Here is a 19,627-nt window from a genome sequence, read left to right as displayed (position 1 = left end):
TTCCCTGTAAGATGGTCCATTGGTTGCTTCAACTTGCTGTGGTGGTACATATTGTTACTGAAAACTATTTGGAACATATGGTTGTTGAGGTGGACACTCAGAATATGGTTGTTGCTCATATCCCAAAAAAGATGATCTAGGATATAGATCATTAAATTGTCGTAAAGTTAACCCACTTATATCAGGTGCAGAAGTAGGTGTGACAATTTGTTGCTGAAAATCAACTGGTTGCTGTGGATAGTAATTGTAATCCATTTGAAAACTACAATGTTGATTACTTTCATATGAAAAGTTATTTTGCATTTTTGAAAGAGGTTTTCTGAAAAGAAATAAGTTGAAAGCTTGTTGAGTAGACTTCCAGGAAAGAGAGGTGTGTCTCAATGGACAACTTAAATACCTTATCTTTCCTTAGCCAAAGTTTTGACTAACTAGTTTCAAAAATTTCCCAACAAAAATCTTCAAACAAAAATTATGCTTAAAAAAATAACTAAATAAAATAAAATAAAATAACTAAAGAAAATAAAAAAAAAAAGTTAGAACAAAAATTGAGAAAAGAAAATGTTAGTGATAAATAAATAATAAAAATAAAAAATAAAAATAAAAAATAAAAGCAAAAGAAGAAAAATAAAAATAAGAACTAAAATGATAAAAATTCTAACCGTGTTCCCCGACAACGACGCCAAATTTGATAACGCTGTCGTTGACGCGTTCAAATTAATACTACTAAACTATAACAACTTCAGTATTACTAAGATAATAGTCAACAAAATAGAAAGGGTAAAGTAACCCAAAGTCGTCTCCCAACGAAGACGAAATTGATTTTTAACAAATTAGTTTTTATAAATTCTATACAAAAGAGTTAGTCAAAATAATAATAAAAATATAGGAGGATTAGGATAAACAAGAAAGAAATAGAAAAGAAAAAAAAGGGATAAAAACAATAGTAAAGAAAATAGATTGATTCCATTGCATTTTCAAAATAGATTCATCATCAGTTATCTAAAGATTATTGGTCAATTAATTATGGTTGTAGATTTTCAAATTAATCAATATAAAGGCAGAATTAATTTGTTGGCGTTCTCACTTTTAACCAAAGTACAGTCTCAATTAAAAGTGAGAACTTTTAGATTATCCATAGTAAATTCAACCAAAGTATAGTCTCAATCAAATTTACTATGCCTAATCATGTCTATTCTTTTATCTCCCCACCAAATAAAAAGCTTAATTAATCAAAGTAAGTCTCAATTAATTGTAGTTAGAGTAAATACCTTTAACCAAAGTAAAGTCTTAATTATTGGTAAAAACTCATTTAATCATATGAAAGTTTCTAAATAAAATCAAAGTAAAGTCTCAATTCAATTTAAAAAGTCTTGGACTCATATGACCAACATGCATATAGATTTAAAATCATTACTTCTTACGTGATTCAAAGATAAAATACATAGATGAATGAAAACCTCAACAATAATAAAAAGAACAAAGAAATTAATTGATCTAACCTCAAAATTCAATTAAGAAATTACAATGGAATCAACATAAGAAGTTTAGAACTCCATGAATGCAAAATAAAGAGAGAAGAATAAAGAGAAGAAAAGAGAGAGAAAGAAATTAGGCCCCCCCTAAGGGTTCCTCAATTCCGACGTGCTGAGCCTGTTTTCTCTGCTTCCCCCTTGGTCTCTTTTTATAGGCTTCTACTGGACTTTGGGCTTTATTTGTCGGTTGCTAAAATCTTTTATTTTATTTAATTAATTAGCAATTTAATTTCTGTCCAATTTCCAACTCTACCCCTCTTGTTTGACCTTTTTTGCAGTTTTGACCAGAATTTGACCAGAGTTGACTACTCCATTGACCAGTTGACCAGTTTGTGCAATGAGAAGATGACACATGGCAGATCCTTCTCTATCCCAAATTAGGGTTTCACAGAAGCTTGTAGTTGCTGAAACCGCATGCGACGCGATGGTCGTCTTCTTCAACGAAGGTGCGATGGCTCGACTGATTCGTGTTCTACAGTGCAGATTCGAAGGTGTCTTTCATCTTCGCCAATGGAGGTGATGCTGCCGTCGTCTTCTTATAAGGAGATTTGGGCGGGAAAATTCCCGCTTCTTTTATCTACGGATAAATCTGTCGGTAAATTTGTCGATAAAAAAAATTAAATTATCGACGGATTTTACCGACGGATTTTGAGTTATATAAGTATCGACAGATTTACCGACGGACAAATCCGTCGGTAATTCAAATTTTAGGCGAAAAATTTTCCGCTTCTTTTACCGACGGATTTCTTCGTCGGTAAATCCGTCGGTAATTCAAATTTGAACAAGAAATTTCCCGCTTCTTTTACTGATGGAAAAATCCGTCGGTAATTCAAATTTACCGACAAAAGTATATCCGTCGGTAAAATTCCGTCGGTAATTTTAGTTTTTTTTTGTAGTGGTTGTTGCTTGTTTTCCCACAAGATGTTGGTACGCAAGAGGAGAAATTCTCGTCCAAGAGGCGTTGGGGCACAAGAAAGGAAACTGGTTGGTTATGAGGGAATGGTATATTTTGTGGTGAGACTTGGGAGTATTAGATGTGTTTGAAATAGTGAATGATTATTTTATTATATTGTGTAGTGTACTTTTATTTTGTTAAGCTCACCTTATTTGCTTGTGTTTGGCGATGATCATGTAATGTGTTACACGGGAGCAGATGATGTTGCAAGTGTTGCTGGTGAAGCATAGATTCATAGAGGGACTAGCTTAGGGAAAAGCCTTTATGATATTTTCTTGTTTTATGAATGTTAAACATTTTGTAAACCTTTATCTTACCAGATTCAAAATTTGTAATCGACGATTTTAGTTTGTTAATTTTAGTTTATTGTGGTATAATAAATGTTTTAAATTTTCCTGCATTTTAGAAAAAAGAATTATCATAAATACGATTTTATACTTATTTTCTATTTTAATTATTTAAATTAATAATATCAGACTATAATATTATAATCATCATCGAAACTAATCAGATCTTTCTTCATACTATACGGTATTTGTTATCATCAATATGCTACTTAGACCTTTTGTCAAAATGGTTAATTTGTATTATGTGGTCTCAACAATATCTCAAGATATTTTTCAAATGCTCGCAATGTTGCTTACTTGGTTTGCTAACATACCTATTCATTAGATTGAATATTTCGACAAAGTTTAATCTAGTCCACATTTAGCATACATTAGACTCCATTCTCAACTTACCACGAGATCAAACAAAAGTCTAACAGATATATGTTTGACTATCACAAATAAAATCTCATTATACCAACTCGTTCTTTTTGGTAAACAATGCTTTACCGCTAGTTTAACAATCCCATTCATCTCATTATAGTTTCTTACACTAAAAAAATACGCGAATGGACTAGGTGTTATAGATTTCGTCATATTTAATAAAATAATCTTCGATAATATTTCTACATATTAAAAGATTATTGTTTTTTCCGGTGTAAATCATTCTTCAATCACTTCCAAATGCAAAGGTCGTCTTGTGGAGGTGGGTCCCTTAACTGTAGTGGAAGTTGCTGAGTGAAATGGATTAGGAGGCACAGCAATCTGGTTTTCATCTTGAGTTTCTAGCATGTGTATCACAGATTTTATGGATGGACGGTTCCCTGGCTGCCACTGAATGCACCAAAGCCCAATAATTGCTAGTTTTTTTGCAATCTTAACATCATCTTCATCCTCAACATGGATATGCACATCTCCATCAACCAGGTTATGGATCCAATCCGGGTACAGAACATTGAAATCTTCTGGAGAAGACATGTCCACATTCTTTCTCCCACCAACCATTTCTAACAACAACATTCCATAACTGTAAATATCAGATTTGTAAGACACGTTCCCAAAGTTTCTGGAGAAGACTTCAGGTGCAATGTATCCCAAGGTTCCCCTAGCAGCTGTCATAGACACCACGCTGGGATTCTTGGAACACAATTTGGCTAAGCCAAAATCAGATATTTTTGGAGTGAAGTTGTCGTCAAGTAACACATTGTGAGGATTGATGTCAAAGTGAATAATGGGATGGTTGCAACCTTGATGAAGATACTCAATCCCTTTAGCTATACCGAGAGAAATGTGTTGAAGCTTCTCCCAGCCAAGGAAATGGTCCTTGTCTTCTGGTGGAAATATGAAGCTCTGTAAGGAACCGTTTGGAAAGAAATTGTAGACAAGAGCACGATGGAATCCTTCTGCACAGAAGCCGAGCAAACGCACCACGTTGATGTGATGGATTTTGCCCATAATTCCCACTTCATTGATGAACTCTTTCCCTTCAACATCTGTATTGTTGAGGATCTTCACAGCCACTTGAATCTCACTCGAAAGTTTTCCTCTGAAGACAGCCCCATGAGCTCCTTCTCCGAGGTTTTCCTTAAAGCCATTGGTGATTCTTTTAAGGTCAGCATAGGTGAATCTTGCAGGCTTTTCTGCTCTGTAATCCTCTAAGAACTTGTCCACCCTTTCTTGGTCTTCTTGCTTTTTCCTAAAATAGAGAATGCCCTTAAAGACAGCAATGACCACCAGCCCCAAAAAGATGGAACCTACAATAGCAGTTGGAGACTTCATTAAGAAAAGAAAGAAAGATTTATTTACTTATTTTAGTGTTTGTTTCAACTCTTACGCTTTTACTTTTTAATGCCATTCAATTGTTGACATCCGAAATTGTAGAAATAAGGAATTAAAGTATATTAAAAAACGAACGTGTAAGAGTGTCTGATCTGACCTGTAGCAGCAAAAATAAAAGATTTAGGAACGTGAATTCCCTTCCGTTTGCATTCAAAACATTGGATGTCTCCTTCTGTGTCGTTATTGGTTTTCCATTTACATCTCTTGCCTTTTGCTTCGCACTCAGCACAATTTGGTTTCGGCCATCTCAAATACAAGGCATTCGAGTGGACCGCCGCGATTGGCGCAGTGATATTGAACATCTTGGTACAGGATGTTAGATCCAAACTGAGGACACTTTCAAAAGAATTAGCCATGTAAATAGGACAGGAGACCATATCTTGTCGCATGTAGTTGTTTCTGAGGTATGGAAGCCCAGCTGAAGTACAGTTGAAGAAGATCAAGTTATTTTCTGGTTCACCATATCGTGCTTCTAAGTGGTAACTTCGAATAAAATTGATGACTTCCATAAACTTGTTGGAATAGCAGTTTTCCGGGTCAGTTAAGTAAATTTCCTGAGATTCGTAGTCTATGTAATTGACTCGGAGTTTGATGGTAGGAAGCAGAAGCATGGTCTGTCTTTTTTCAGTACAAGAAAGACAAAGACGGGGATAAGTGCATGGCTCCTCCATCTCCTTCACCAGTTCGAAGGGAAATTCAATATGGGGTTCGTTCTTCCCACAAGACAAATTCTCGTCGCAATCGTTATGAGCGCTGCCATTTCTGATAAGAAGAAGCAGTAGCAATAGCGTCATCAATACAGAATCACGAACACTTGTCATTTCGTTTACTTAGCTGTTATTTTTAACAAACCAAGCTGGGTGCCTCTTTTAGTTTATGCTAACACTTCTAATTTCTATTGTTTATTTTTGAAATCAGATGCAGAAGCCACATAGAAAAGATACAAAACTTATGGTTTCTCATAAGACAAAGTCTGCACAATTTTGTTGAAGGAAAAATGAAGTCCCTTAATTAGGACTGCGTCATAAATACGGATAACTATTTAGTCCCGAGGATTGAGTCCCCAAACAATAATTCATTAGTCACACTCATATACAAGACCTTATCAAATTCTTCGAAATTCACGGCCACACAAGTCCAGTCGTTTAGTCCTTCTATCCACATTGTCCTATATCTTTTACTCGTAATAATGCAGAAAAGTCAAGCCAAAGACTAATGAACTCTCATGTGACAATAACAAAAGTTTGTTCCAAGAAATAACAGAAGTCTTCCAAGAAATACATAAAGACTAGTAAGTACTCTCTCTTTGGTCTCAAAATAATGGTGAACTTAATAATAATAAGCTAATTTCAACATTCTAAACTATATCTATGTGAAAACAAGAAAGAAAAAACAGAAGGGAGGGTTGAATAGTAATTTTTAAATTGTTTTGATACTTGCAAATATCGACCTATTGATAGTGTTTAGACAATAATCTAATATTTGTCAAGAAATAGTTGATAATTACTTAACAAATATAACTTTAACACTTAACCGATTGATAAATCTTTAAGATTTACTCAAATACATAATTTTTTCCATAAATGTAGTGTAGAGTAGATAAAAAAAAATTACATGAGATTTTTCTTGTAAATTTGTTAAGAAAATTTGAAAAAAAGATATATTTCTATTATTTTTGTTAAGAATCTTAATTGGTAAGTAATTTTTTCATGTATAATTATTTCTTATAAATTATAAAATTAGTAAGTATTTCTTATAAAATTTGTTATGAAAAGTGTTACAAAATATTTTGTAAAAAAATTGACACCAATTTCCTGCAATTTTTTTTTATAACAAAACTTATAAATATTCTTAAAAAAATTTAAAACAAAATTGACAGAAAATATAACTTTTTTTAGTAGTATATATATAGTTGGATGGTAATATATATCAAAATAAAATATAAATTTAAACAAAATTCAGAATTTGCTCTACCACAAAACCAATTTAAATTTAAAATGGACTAAACGGACTTTAGTTGACATTTACTAAATAAAAATACAAATTTAAATTAAACTTATAGCAGATTGAATTCTCACACGACGTTAAATTAAATTTAGAGTGGTATTTAAATAAAAGATAAATTTAAATAAATTTAGAATGTTACTAGACCCACTCTAGCATAACACTAAATTAAATTTTGAGTGGATTGCAGTTACATGCTAACAATCATTAAAATAAAAAAAAAAATTTAAATAAAGTTTAGAGTTGTTTAAAACAACTCTAACGTAACACAAAATTAAATTAAGACCGGTTTTAGTTGGACACTAGCATTTATTAAGATAAAAAAACAATTTTAAATAAAGTTAAGAGTGGGCTAAAGATACTCTAACCCAACACTAAATTAAATTTAGAGTGAGTTCTAGTTGGACACTAACATTTATTAAGATAAAAAAACCAATATAAATAAAGTTTAGAGTAGGTCCGACTCTAACACAATAATTATTTAAATGTTTAATTACTTGGATAATATTCATTTTGTTAAGAGTGTGTCAATTTGGTACCCGCGAATATAAAAATGTCAATTGTATTTCCACTTTTAAAAAAGTGCTCCGAGTCTCTTTTACGAAAAAAAAGTAATTAATGTCGTTAACGACATGCCACATGTCACTCTTAGGGGTGTAAAATAAAATTTGTACCCGCGGGTATCCGCAGATAAAACCCACAACGGGTAGGAAATGAATATTGAAAGTGGATATCTGCAGATGACGAATACAAGTATTTTTTATACCTGCATATTAACAAGGCGGGTACTAGTATCATAGTATTCGTACCCGTGGATACTCGTACCCGCTATATTCTAAATTAAATTAAAAAATAAGAAAAATGATTAAAACATTAACACATTGATTTTGAATGGGTTTTTTTTATCAATTGGTTTTAGAAAATTTCCATTTATTTTTAAATTGTCATTCAACACTATTTTAATGGGTTATTTGCACTTTGTTTGAAATTTATAAATATTATGCATTGTATTTTTATTTGAATTTATGTTTAAAATTTGTTGTTAAATATTAATTTTGTTTTTTATAAATATCCGCAATTACTCGTGGATATTAAAAATTTATGCCTAAATGGATATGGGTACGGGTACATGACAGATATTTATCCAGCAAGTAAGGTACGGGGGAGCTACTACCTATACCCTACCCACCCCGTTGACATCCCTAGTCACTCTCTAGTTTTTTAATTTCTTTTAATTAATTTTTTTGCAAAAATTTTGTGTTGCCACGTGTCAAGTCTCTATTGTGACACGTGACAATGTCAGTGTCACGTGTTAGGGTAATGCCACGTGTGACAAATGTCATTGTATTTATTTCAATTTAGTACCCATATATATCTCATTGTTTCAATTTAGTCCTCACTTTTGTGTCTTTGATTCAATTTTGTCCTAATTTTTTTTAATAATTGAAGTATATTTTTTAATTCAATTTTTTATAAGATTAAAGCTAATTAAGTATAAATATTTTTACAAAATTAAGTACTGATATTTACATTAAAATTTAGTAGGTTAAATATGTTTTTGGTCCCTTAACTTTGTGTGAATTTTGGAATTAGACTATTTCGAAATTTTAGATAAACCTAACAAAATTTGATTAAAATGACTAAATCCACGTATTTCGAAAGATGAATGACTAAAGTCGTCCAAAATTTCAAAATGAACTAATTCCAAAATTCACTAAAAGTTAAGGGACCAAAAATATATAACTCAAATTTAGTGGTCAAAGAATACATTGACAACATATGGGTTAATAATATACAATAATGTAATATGCTAAAAAGTGATTTTTAATAAAAAAAAATATTACTATAACATTTATACAAATAATATATCTGATTTTGAAGTGGAGACAGACAATATTGCTCTATTTTGAAAAAAAACAAAAGTGGTTGACTATATTGTTCTATTAGTATAACATTTTTTTACCACTAAATTTTAATGTATATCAGTACTTAATTTTGTAAAAATATTTATACTTAATTACTTTTATTCTTATAAAAAGTGAATTAAAAAATATTTCAATTATTAAAAAAATTGGGACAAAATTGAACCAAAGACACAAAATTGGGGTCTAAATTGAAACAATGAGGTATATATGGATACTAAATTGAAATCAGTACAATTAGAGATGGCAAATAAACTCGACCTCGTTTTGACGGGAAATCTCCGCATTGACTAGGTATGGGTATAGAGAATCCTTGACTTTTTCAATTGGGCATGAGGATGAGTATGTATGGATATGTACATATCCCCGCCATAATACTCGTCCCCGTTATATCTCCGACCTGATTTAAATTATTGAAATATTCATAATTAATTAAGTAACTATATATATATATATATATATATATATATATATATATATATATATATACACACACGTTCTATTTTTTTTTATTTCTTCTAATTATTTGGTTTGTCATGAAACTCATTTGCATCTTCAATATATTTTTCATCTTATTATAACTTTTATGTAATTATGTTAAAATGATGTATGTCAATTAAAAAAAATTATGTCTCACATTTGAATATTTATATTATTTTTTAATATTTATATTTATTATATATTTCCCTTTCACATGAGAATGTTTAATACTTTCAATTTAAGTGTTTAATAGCATAAATCTTTTATTTACTAGGTAATATAAAAAAATATTATTTACTTATTATTATTCATTTTTGTTTCATTTGAAGAACTCTTTTGTTTTGCTAAAATAATTTTCGTTATTTCTTAACCATTGAGTATATATGTTGATATTTGAAGAGATTTTTTAGATCACTAAGGTATTTTTCATCTTATCATACCCTTAATTATATATTTATTTTTTTCTTTATGCGATTTCTTTCAATAGTCTCTCAAATTGTTTCTAAGACACATTTGTTAATTTGTTAATATTTTTATTTGTTGTTTACTTTCATCATGTATAATACTATTTCGATATATTTTACCTAATTATTTTTTATTTTCTAACTTATTACCAATCATACTGTAATTTTTTCACTATAATTGTATAAATAACTTTTATTTACTACAATATAAAATTTTAATGTAATTGTCATGAATATTTTTTTATCATCATCCAACATATATTAGAGTTCAAAAGATGCAATATCTATGTAAAAAATTTTTTATATGTTTATTATTTGTTCTTTGTGTCATTTTGATCAAGTGATGTATTATATCTTTTATTAGTGTATAAAAAAGAGATTCATTAGAATTTAAAAAATTGAAGTAAACAAACATTTAAAATATATTTTTATTTGAATATTTGTTTTCCTTTTATATTTTTTTAAAAATAATTTTAAATTTTATCAACTAGGTTTCATTAATGTTTGTAAATTTAATAAATGTTTTGTTCTTATGGAATTTTATTTGGTATTCTAATCTAAAATGTAAAAAATTATAATTTATTTCAAAGTATTTGATATCGAAGAAACAATCATCCTCCAAATATTATCATGTTTATTATTTGTTCTTTGTGTTATTTTGATCAAGTGATGTATTATATCTTTTATTAGTGTATAAAAAAGAGATTCATTAGAATTTAAAAAATTGAAGTAAACAAACATTTAAAATATATATTTATTTGAATATTTGTTTTCCTTTTATATTTTTTTAAAAATAATTTTAAATTTTATCAACTAGGTTTCATTAATGTTTGTAAATTTAATAAATGTTTTGTTCTCATGAAATTTTATTTGGTATTCTAATCTAAAATGTAAAAAATTATAATTTATTTCAAAGTATTTGATATCGAAGAAACAATCATCCTCCAAATATTATCATGTTTATTATTTGTTCTTTGTGTTATTTTGATCAAGTGATGTATTATATCTTTTATTAGTGTATAAAAAAGAGATTTATTAGAATTAAAAAAATTGAAGTAAACAAACATTTAAAATATATTTTAATTTGAATATTTGTTTTTCTTTTATATTTTTTTAAAAATATTTTTAAATTTTATCAACTAGGTTTCATTAATGTTTGCAAATTTAATAAATGTATTGGTTCTCATGAAATTTTATTTGGTATTTTAATGTAGAATGTAAACAATTATAATTTATTTCAAAGTATTTGATATTGAAGAAACAATCATTCTCCTAATATTGAATATTTGATAATATTATGTTTCCTTTACCGTAATTATTTATTATTTTATAAAAATTAATATAGTACGAGTATGGGTACGAGATTATACCTGTTACCCGGTGGGGATGGGGATGAGACAAAAGTTTGATACCCGTTAGATTTAGGTATGGGGATGAGGATGAATTTTTTCTACGGGGATGGGTATGGGATAGCGACATGTGTCACAACACGTGGCAACAAAAAATTTTTGTGAAAAAAAAAATAAAAAAAATCAAAGAGTGACATGAGGCGTGCCATTAACGGTGTTAATTATTTTTTTTCTGAAAGAGACCTAATTGAGACACTTTTTCAGAAATGAGAACACAATTGACATTTTTTATACGCGGGTACCAACTTGACACAATTAAATTAAAGGTTTAATTAGTTGGAACATACCCAGTTTTGTTTCAAAGTTTCAAAATGATATCCACTTTTAAGTTTGTGTCAATTTAATACCCAAATTTGTTAATTTGCATCAATGTAGTACACACCTTTAATTTTTCACAAGCGCTGTTAAGAGTGAGGTGATGTGGCATAAGATAACTGAAACGTGTCACAAATCTTAATTGTACAGTGCCATTTTTTGTGTTATGTGTGCAATGGTTTGTTTTTAAATGGATGTCTTCAGTTTTTTGCCTTAATCTTTGCTTTGCCCCAATCTCCATTTTCCTATTAATCTTTATTGCAGAGCAGAACAAGGGATTCATTAAAGACAATGTATCACGGTCGCAGTCATTCTTGTTCTTCTCCTCGTTGGTAGTGTGGGTCATTGGGTGGATCTCCAATTTTTAATTTAAACACACAAACCCTAAATAGAAAAAAAAAACCCTAAACCACATAATTGCAACATCATAACCTTCAATTAAAACATAGAAACCAAATATTGGACAGTTGCCCACCTTTGATCGAAGCTGAAATCCACTTCCTTTTCAATAGCAACTTCAATTGTCTTCAATTGCGGCTTCTACCTTCACTTTCTCGTCGCCACTAAAAAACCCCCCATTTTTTTTTTGCGATTTTCACTTTTCATTTATGATCAGCCCCACCACTAATACACATCAGACAACCCAAACGTGCCACATCATACCTACATTAGTAAATTATGATGACTAATACCACAGACGTTATCCAACTTAACGACATAAAAAAATGGACTGTATCGATACAAATTAATAAATTTGGATACTAAATTGACATAAACTTAAAAGTGGGTACCATTTTGAAACTTTGGAACGCAACTGAGTATGTTCTGACTAATTAAGCCTAAATTAAATTTAGAGTGAGTTCTAGTTGGATGCTAACATTTATTAAAATAAAAAATAAATTTAAATAAAGTTTTGACCGAACAAAACTGACTCTAATATAATACTAAATTGAATTTAGAGTAAGTTTCAGTTGGACGCTAATATTGATTAAAATAAAAATATATTAAATAAATTTAGATCGGACTATGCCCACCCTAACACAACACTAAATTAATTTTAGTGTGGATTAATAAATTCTAGTTGGATGATAAATTTTATGAAAATAAAAATTAAATATAAATAAAATTTAGAGTGTGCTAGATTGACTTCAAGAAAACACTAAATTAATTATTGAATTTAGAATGGGTCAAGTTGATACTATAAATTTTTATTAATATAAGCTAATGGTATATAGAAAATAAAAATTAGACAAAAGAAAAATTATAAAAGGGAAAGTCCATATGAGAATAAAAGAAATCTAAAAATTAATAAGATACTAATTAACTTATTTAGTTATATTTTAAAAAGATTAAAATTACAATTTTGTGTAAGTTTTATAAGCTTATGTATTTATTTATCTTGTGTTTAAATCGATCTATAGTTGGCATATAATTGTATAAAAGTTATCTGATAATTTGTGCAAAACAGACCTTAGATCTCTTTCCCCACCGAGTTATCTGAAACCCTGTGGAATTGGCCTTTAAATATAAAGCTTAGATTCTGCTGGCAATACAATTGTTGAAATAGAAAAGAGATAGGCGTGAGCATGTGGATAGAGAGAGCATTGATAGTGCTGGTGCTTCTACTCCACCAAATTCATGGAGGAGATGGTTGCTCCCCCTCTTCCTGTGGCAAAATCAGGAACATATCTTACCCATTCCGATTGAAAGGAGAGCCAGAAGGGTGTGGTCCGTTTGCGCTATCTTGTGAAAACAATATAACGCTCATATCTTTGTTCTCTGGAGCATATCATGTGGAGGCCATCAACTACAATAATTTCACAGTCCGAGTGGTGGATCCTGGACTTCAACCAACAAACTGCTCCTCCCTTCCTCGCTATTTCATCGCTCCGTACAATTTCTCTGATTATTCTTACTTCGAGGACATCCTGGGGTATCTACGGACGCGGGGGTATTTACCTGGGTATGAGTTTCTTAACCAGCATATAGTGTTTTTGAGTTGTATTGTAGCCATGGAGTGAGTGGTAACCGAAAGTACGTGGATACTGGTGGATGCCTGAATTGGAACTCCAAAGGTTACACATACGCCATGGCTGGTGAGCTATTAGCAAAGGACGTTGAAGTTGGTTGTGATGTAAAGCTGGTTGCCCTCACGTCTCGGTGGGGTTTGGACACAAGTAATTATTCCTACGCCATGATGCACACATCGCTACTCTATGGATTTCACCTTTCATGGCTTCGTCTCGCCTGTGAGGATCGTTGTAAAGATGATGGCTTATGCTATTTCAACGCTTGAATGCTCCCCCGGTGATGACCATGGTGAAGGTAGTGTAAGTTTTTTATTTTAATTAAATTTCAAATTTCGCATAAATTAATTATTAAATATTTTTATTTCAGTCTGTATTAAAAGTAAAATTGTTTGTTTTCAAAAAAAAATATTTTTAAGATTAAAATACTTATTTTCTCTTGATATTTATTTGACTTTTTCAATTCGATCATAATATATTTTTATTCGATTTGTTCGTAATATTAATCAATTTTATTTAATTTAGTCTTTTAACTAACACCATCAAAATAATTAATAGGAAAGTGTAACATGTCATTTTGTAGATTTTTTACTTTTATTTATTTATTTTTATTTTAAAGAACATGTGCACATGTCAAGACAATATCATCCGACATGTCAGGTTAAATTTTCATATTTAAATTAGTCTTCATATTCGTTATTTTTGATCAATTTAATTTTTTTTTTAAATTGAACAATTTTATCTCAATAATCATTTAATTCTTAGAAATATGACATAAAAATCACAAGTATAACTATAAGATATCAATACAAATAATAAATTTATTTGTAACTTTTTTAATTACAATATTATTTATATTAATTACAAAATTATTATTCAATTTTTAACACAAGTCAGGCAATTAAGTCGAATGATACAACAATATAAAAGTTATGTCATTAGTAAACAAACAATATAAACGACAGAAACTCAAATAAAAATATAAAAGAATTGAATGAAAGAAACTCAAATAAAAAATATAAAACAATATCAGACCAACAAAATTTAATAGGATTTTGATTAAAAATTACAAAATTAAATTTTAATTAAATATTTAAAAAAAAGAAATTAAATCCAATTGTTCGTTAAATTTGATTTTGATTAATTATTTTTTATAGTTGCTAAACACTTTCTCAGCCCGAATTCTTTTCTTATTCTCTTAAATTTTTTTATAAATTAATAAACATATATTTATATACACATGAATTTTGTATATGAAAGGTTTGTTATTATATGAAAATAAAATAATTAAATATACTATATATTCATTGAAGTTATATTATAATAAAACATTTAATTATACACGGTGAGGAAAATTTATTAAATGTTATTATAAATTATAGATGAATATATATATTTTTAAAAAGATAAACCAGACTAAAACATTTTATAAAAATAATTCGGTTTCAATCCACCTATTCCATAAAATTTCTCAAAGCCGCCTAGTACGGTTTAATCTAGTTTGTTTTTCGTACAGCACATAATAAAGTAAAAAATATTATTATTTACCATTGTAGGAAGGGTTTTGGCAGTGGTTGTTTTTAATATTCTGCACCAGTTTCCGAATCAAAACATATTGGGGGCCAAAAGAACATAGCTTTTGGCCTCGGTTAAGAACCGAATCCATAGAGCCCTCTTCTGCCTCGGTTCAATGGAACCCGAGGCCATAGAGCCCAGCCTTTTGGCCTCAGTTTTGGTTCCACCCGAGGTCATATGTGCTTCTTTTTTTTTTTTTTTTTATAAATTCGGTCCCTTTTGGCCTCGGTTTTGGTTGCACCTGAGGCCATATGTGCTTCTTTTTTTTTTAAATTCGATCCTCTTTTGGCCTCGGTTTTGGGTGCACCCGAGGCCATATGTGCTTTTTTTTTTTAAATTCGATCCCCTTTTGGCCTCGGTTTTGGTTATACCCGAGGCCAAAAGTACACTTTTTGCTTCGGTTCTGGTATGAACCGAGGCCTAATATGTTGTTTTTTTAATACAGTTTCTATTTTAGTGTTATTCCCACATTTAAACCTGCAAATTTTGTTCAGCACCCAGCACAGACCATAATAGACCAGAACATAATATTTTATAACACATCCACAATTCAAATTCATTTAAAAGACAATTACAAATCATTTACAATCAAGATACATGTCCTAATCAATAGTATTGTACATTTCAATTATATATTTGGCACATGCTATCCTACCAAACTTGATGGACTTTGCGGGAATTGCTGCAGGACTCTTGAATGTCTACAAAATAATTGATTAAGTTAAGTTAGTATATAAAAAGGAAATATTGCAAAGTATTCGTTTTAATTCAAATATATATTACCGTTTCCCAATTTGTTGTAATACGAGCACGAACAGTGGTTGTCATCCATTGCATTATATAGTAACTGCACTCATATGAGCCGGTTTGTCTATTACACTACATTATATTAACAACGTTACAATTAATTAAGGAAGAAGAAGGAAAATGTTCGCGTACGAAATGGAGGTGCAGCGACGGTGGTCGGAGCAGAGTGCTTGGAGACGCGAAAGTTCAGTGGCAGTTGGTGGAAGAAGAAGAGGGTCTCGCGTGGTGGTGGAGGGACGCCAGAACACTTGCAGAGAGACAGAGAGAGGGACGACTGGCCGGAGCAGCGTAGCCGGACGCGAGACGAGACGACGGCAGCACAACGGTGGCAGGGGGCTTGCGTGGTGGTCTCGCGAGGAGGTCTCGCGTGGTGGTCTCGCCGGAAGTCACGGAGAGAGGAGGAGACAACGACGACGGTAGTGCAACGATGGCAGCACAACGGTGGCAGTGGCAGCACGGGAGACGATGGCAGTGGCAGCACGGAGCTCGCGTTGTTGGAGTGGCCGGAACTTATAGAGAGAAGAGTGGCCAAAATTTGCAAAGAGAAATGGAGGAGCAGCGCGCGAGGAAGAAAGGGGGTTCAGTTTTGAGCCCTAATTAAACTATATAGCCTCGGTTCAATTTAGAACCGAGGCATATAACCCCTTTTGGCCCCGGTTCCCTAACACCCGAGGCCTAAAACCCCTTTTGGCACCGACTTTTCCCCAACCGAAGCCTATAAGTCCCAACGTCAATGCATTTTTGAAATTTCTGGCAACCTTTTTGGCTTCAGGCCTCCTTAACCGAGGCCTATAACCTCATTTGGCACCGGTTTTTTTTGAACTGAGGGCGATAACCACTTTTGGCTTCGGATTTTATGTGAACCGAGACATAAAAGTTGCCTGTAATTGCAAAATTGCCACCATACCATTATATGCTTCGGTTCCTCGCCAACCGAGGCCTATAAAACGAGGTAAAAATGTAATTCTGCACTAATGATTTTATAATTACTAATGAAAATACACATGTATTCGGTTTTCAATAAACTTATTATTTTGATAATTATGAAATTAAATATAAATAATTTTTATAATTTTATTAAATAATTTTTATTTGCTTTATAGATAGTTTCATAATTAAAAAGTAATTAATTTTAAAAAATAGTCAAAATAATAAATAATAAATTTAAAAAATGATAAAATTAATAAAATAATCACTTTAATTTTAAAATTTTTTAAATGATAAATATGTAGACACACAAAATAAATCCTCTATATGTAGGTATAGATAACAATAATAAAAAATAACGAGTCTTTAATAATTAATAAATCAATCTTTTTTACTTTCTTTTATAAATTTTATTACAATTTTACCTAAATGTTTTGGAAACTGTTCTTTACTATTAACTATTATAATAACTAAACTTTTACTGTGTAATAAGTGTTTATTATAGTAAGACATAGCAAATTTATTTTGGTATAAACAATTTTATCCCTATTATAATAACGTTTTTGATAACTGTTTCTTTATTCTGATGAAGGTTATGGTAAGTATTTTGCATAGTTTTTGTAAACGTCTTGTGATTTTTAGTCGGATTTAAATAATCTATTTAAATAGTCTCATTTTACTCTGGATTCAAAATTTCAAACTTTATAAGAATTATCTTTGTCCGATCAATAATATTTTTATATCAACAAATGTCTTTATAATTAATTTTGTATTTTATGTAAACAGCAATTGATATTTGCTTTTCATCAATGGAAACTGTATCACACCTATATAAATAATTTTGAGTTTTTCATATCTTTCGAAAATATTAGCACACAATGTAGATAAATTGATATCCTATATTATATGATCGGTTTAGATTTTTTTTTTTTATAATAGGTTTCTATCTTTTATATTTAGAACTGTACAGCATCTTGGAAAATTACAGATAAAGAATGAAGGCACTGAAATATCGAGAAAAGATGAAATATGTTTTATTAAATGGTATGACTTGGTATTTATATAGAGTATCAAGTAAACCAATATGTAACAGAAAGTATATAAGATATTTTGAATCACACGTACTAACGTGATTCAAAATACACCTAAACATATTAAGCTAAACACACTACATTTAAAGCTAATCTCAAACACTTAAATCTTTCGATTTTCAATGGCTTGGTCAAGATGTCAGCCAGTTGATCTTTGGTCCTGTAGTGTTGTAACTGTATTACTCCTTTACTTACTTGATCTCTCAAAAAATGGTATTTTGTTTTTATGTGTTTGCTCCTATCATGAGAGACTGGATTTTTGGCCAGGTCTATGATGTAACACAACAGAGTTGGTACTATGAACCTTCAGTTCAGTGAGAAGAGGAAGCAACCACAAGGCTTGACAAGCTGTAGAGCATGCTGCTATATATTCAGCTTCACAGGTTGATAGGGCAACCACTGTCTGCTTCTTTGAATTCCAGCCGATTATTAAACCATTCAACATGAATACTTGCCCCATTGTGCTCTTCCTGTCAACTTGATCATCACTCCAATCAGAATCAGAGTAAACAACCAACCTTTCTCACACTTCATTTGATCAGAAAATAGCAACCCATACTCCCTGGTTCCTTTAAGGTACCTCAATATTCTTTTTGTTGCATACATGTGAGACTGTTTTGGACAACTCATAAACCTACACTGAAAGCTATCTCAGGTCTGCTCTGGCAGATGAACCTAGGGCTTCCCACAAGGTTTCATTCACAACTTCCTCACCTTCATTTACTGTGAGTTTCAGATTGGCCTCTGCAGGGGTCTCAGCAGAGTTACACTCCAACATGTTGAATCCTTTAAGCACCTCTGTTATGTACTTTCGTTGGTGCATAACAATACCTCTTTTAGTGTAGATAAATTCCAGTCCAAGGAAATAAGACAACAACCCCAAGTCAGTCATCTCAAATTCAAGTTTTAGCTTCTGCTTGACTACTTCTATGTCCTCTGTATTGCTCCCTATTATGAGCAAATTGTCCACGTTGAGACAAATAATGAGAGTATCATTTGGCTCAATACTTTTGACATACACACCGTGCTCCACTACACACTTCTCAAACCCAACACCACATAAAAAATTGTCTATCCTTCTATTCCAAGCTCTTGGGGCTTTTTTAACCCATATAAACCTTTTGGTAGGTTCTTTTGTCTCAACATACTTCTCATCATATTTGCAATAGTTCTGCTTCTTCTCTCACCAATTTCATTATGTTGAGGAGTGTAAGGGGTTGTGATCTCATGGACAAGCCCTTGTTTTGTGCAGAACTTCCCAAACTCATTGGATATGAATTCACCTCCACCATTCGTGTGCAAAACTTTCACTAATTTCCCATATTGTTTCTCAGCCATCACTTTAAAATCTCTAAATATGGTAAATGCTTCACTTTTAGCCTTTATCAAGAACAACCACAACCTCCTACTGAATTCATCCACAAATATGATAAAGTACCTATTTCCTCCTAAAGGGGCACATCAAACGACCCGCAGACATCTGAGTAAACCACATCTAACATACCTTTAGCTCCAGACATTGTATGTGAAGTAAAGGTATTCCTAGACTGTTTACTGATCAAACATTTGTCACACACTTCCTTCGACATTGTTATTATAGGCAGACCCATCACATACTGTGTTTCTTCATGACATTTGTATGCATCACGATTCTATTAAAGAAATCAGTTATTCTCTCGTTGCTTTCCATTTCCATCAATCCGTATTGATGCAGCATGGTTTGCAACTTCACTACACTTCTCCAGGATTTGCCACGCCTCATGTGAAGGTGCAGCTCCTCCAATCTTCTCAAAGTGGGTTTCATCGACACATTGATGAATAAGGAAGGTGGCTTTACAATCCTTCTTCTTATTCTCCCAATAAAGACTCTTCTCCACCTTCGTGGCTTTCTCTACAGGCACAAAGAATTCTTCTTTAACCACTTCTGCAACTTCTTGGTATCCAAGAATTGCCT

At 31.2% G+C, this 19,627-nt stretch overlaps 1 protein-coding gene and 1 pseudogene across 2 annotated transcripts; one reads left to right on the top strand and one right to left on the bottom strand.

Moving 5' to 3' along the window:
* Window positions 1-3,388: 3,388 nt before the first annotated feature.
* LOC114194431 (rust resistance kinase Lr10-like) lies at window positions 3,389-5,658 on the bottom strand. The gene is made up of 2 exons (XM_028084628.2): window positions 4,750-5,658; window positions 3,389-4,567 (listed from the first exon to the last, which is right to left on the bottom strand). The coding sequence occupies exons 1-2, from the start codon at window positions 5,471-5,473 to the stop codon at window positions 3,477-3,479; spliced, it is 1,815 nt and encodes a 604-aa protein (XP_027940429.2). The 5' UTR covers window positions 5,474-5,658; the 3' UTR covers window positions 3,389-3,476.
* A 7,073-nt stretch (window positions 5,659-12,731) lies between these two features.
* Window positions 12,732-19,283, top strand: LOC114193744 (uncharacterized; annotated as a pseudogene). The gene is made up of 2 exons (XR_014984221.1): window positions 12,732-13,571; window positions 17,941-19,283. The product of XR_014984221.1 is annotated as an uncharacterized LOC114193744 (transcript).
* Window positions 19,284-19,627: the final 344 nt, after the last annotated feature.

Source organism: Vigna unguiculata, chromosome 8, assembly GCF_037176805.1.
Source record: "Vigna unguiculata cultivar grain cowpea cultivar isolate G323 ecotype 2 chromosome 8, ASM3717680v1, whole genome shotgun sequence".
NCBI classification, from domain to species: domain Eukaryota; kingdom Viridiplantae; phylum Streptophyta; class Magnoliopsida; order Fabales; family Fabaceae; genus Vigna; species Vigna unguiculata.
The sequence above is the reverse complement of the archived record's forward strand: the minus strand, read 5'-3'. Positions and strand labels throughout refer to the sequence as shown.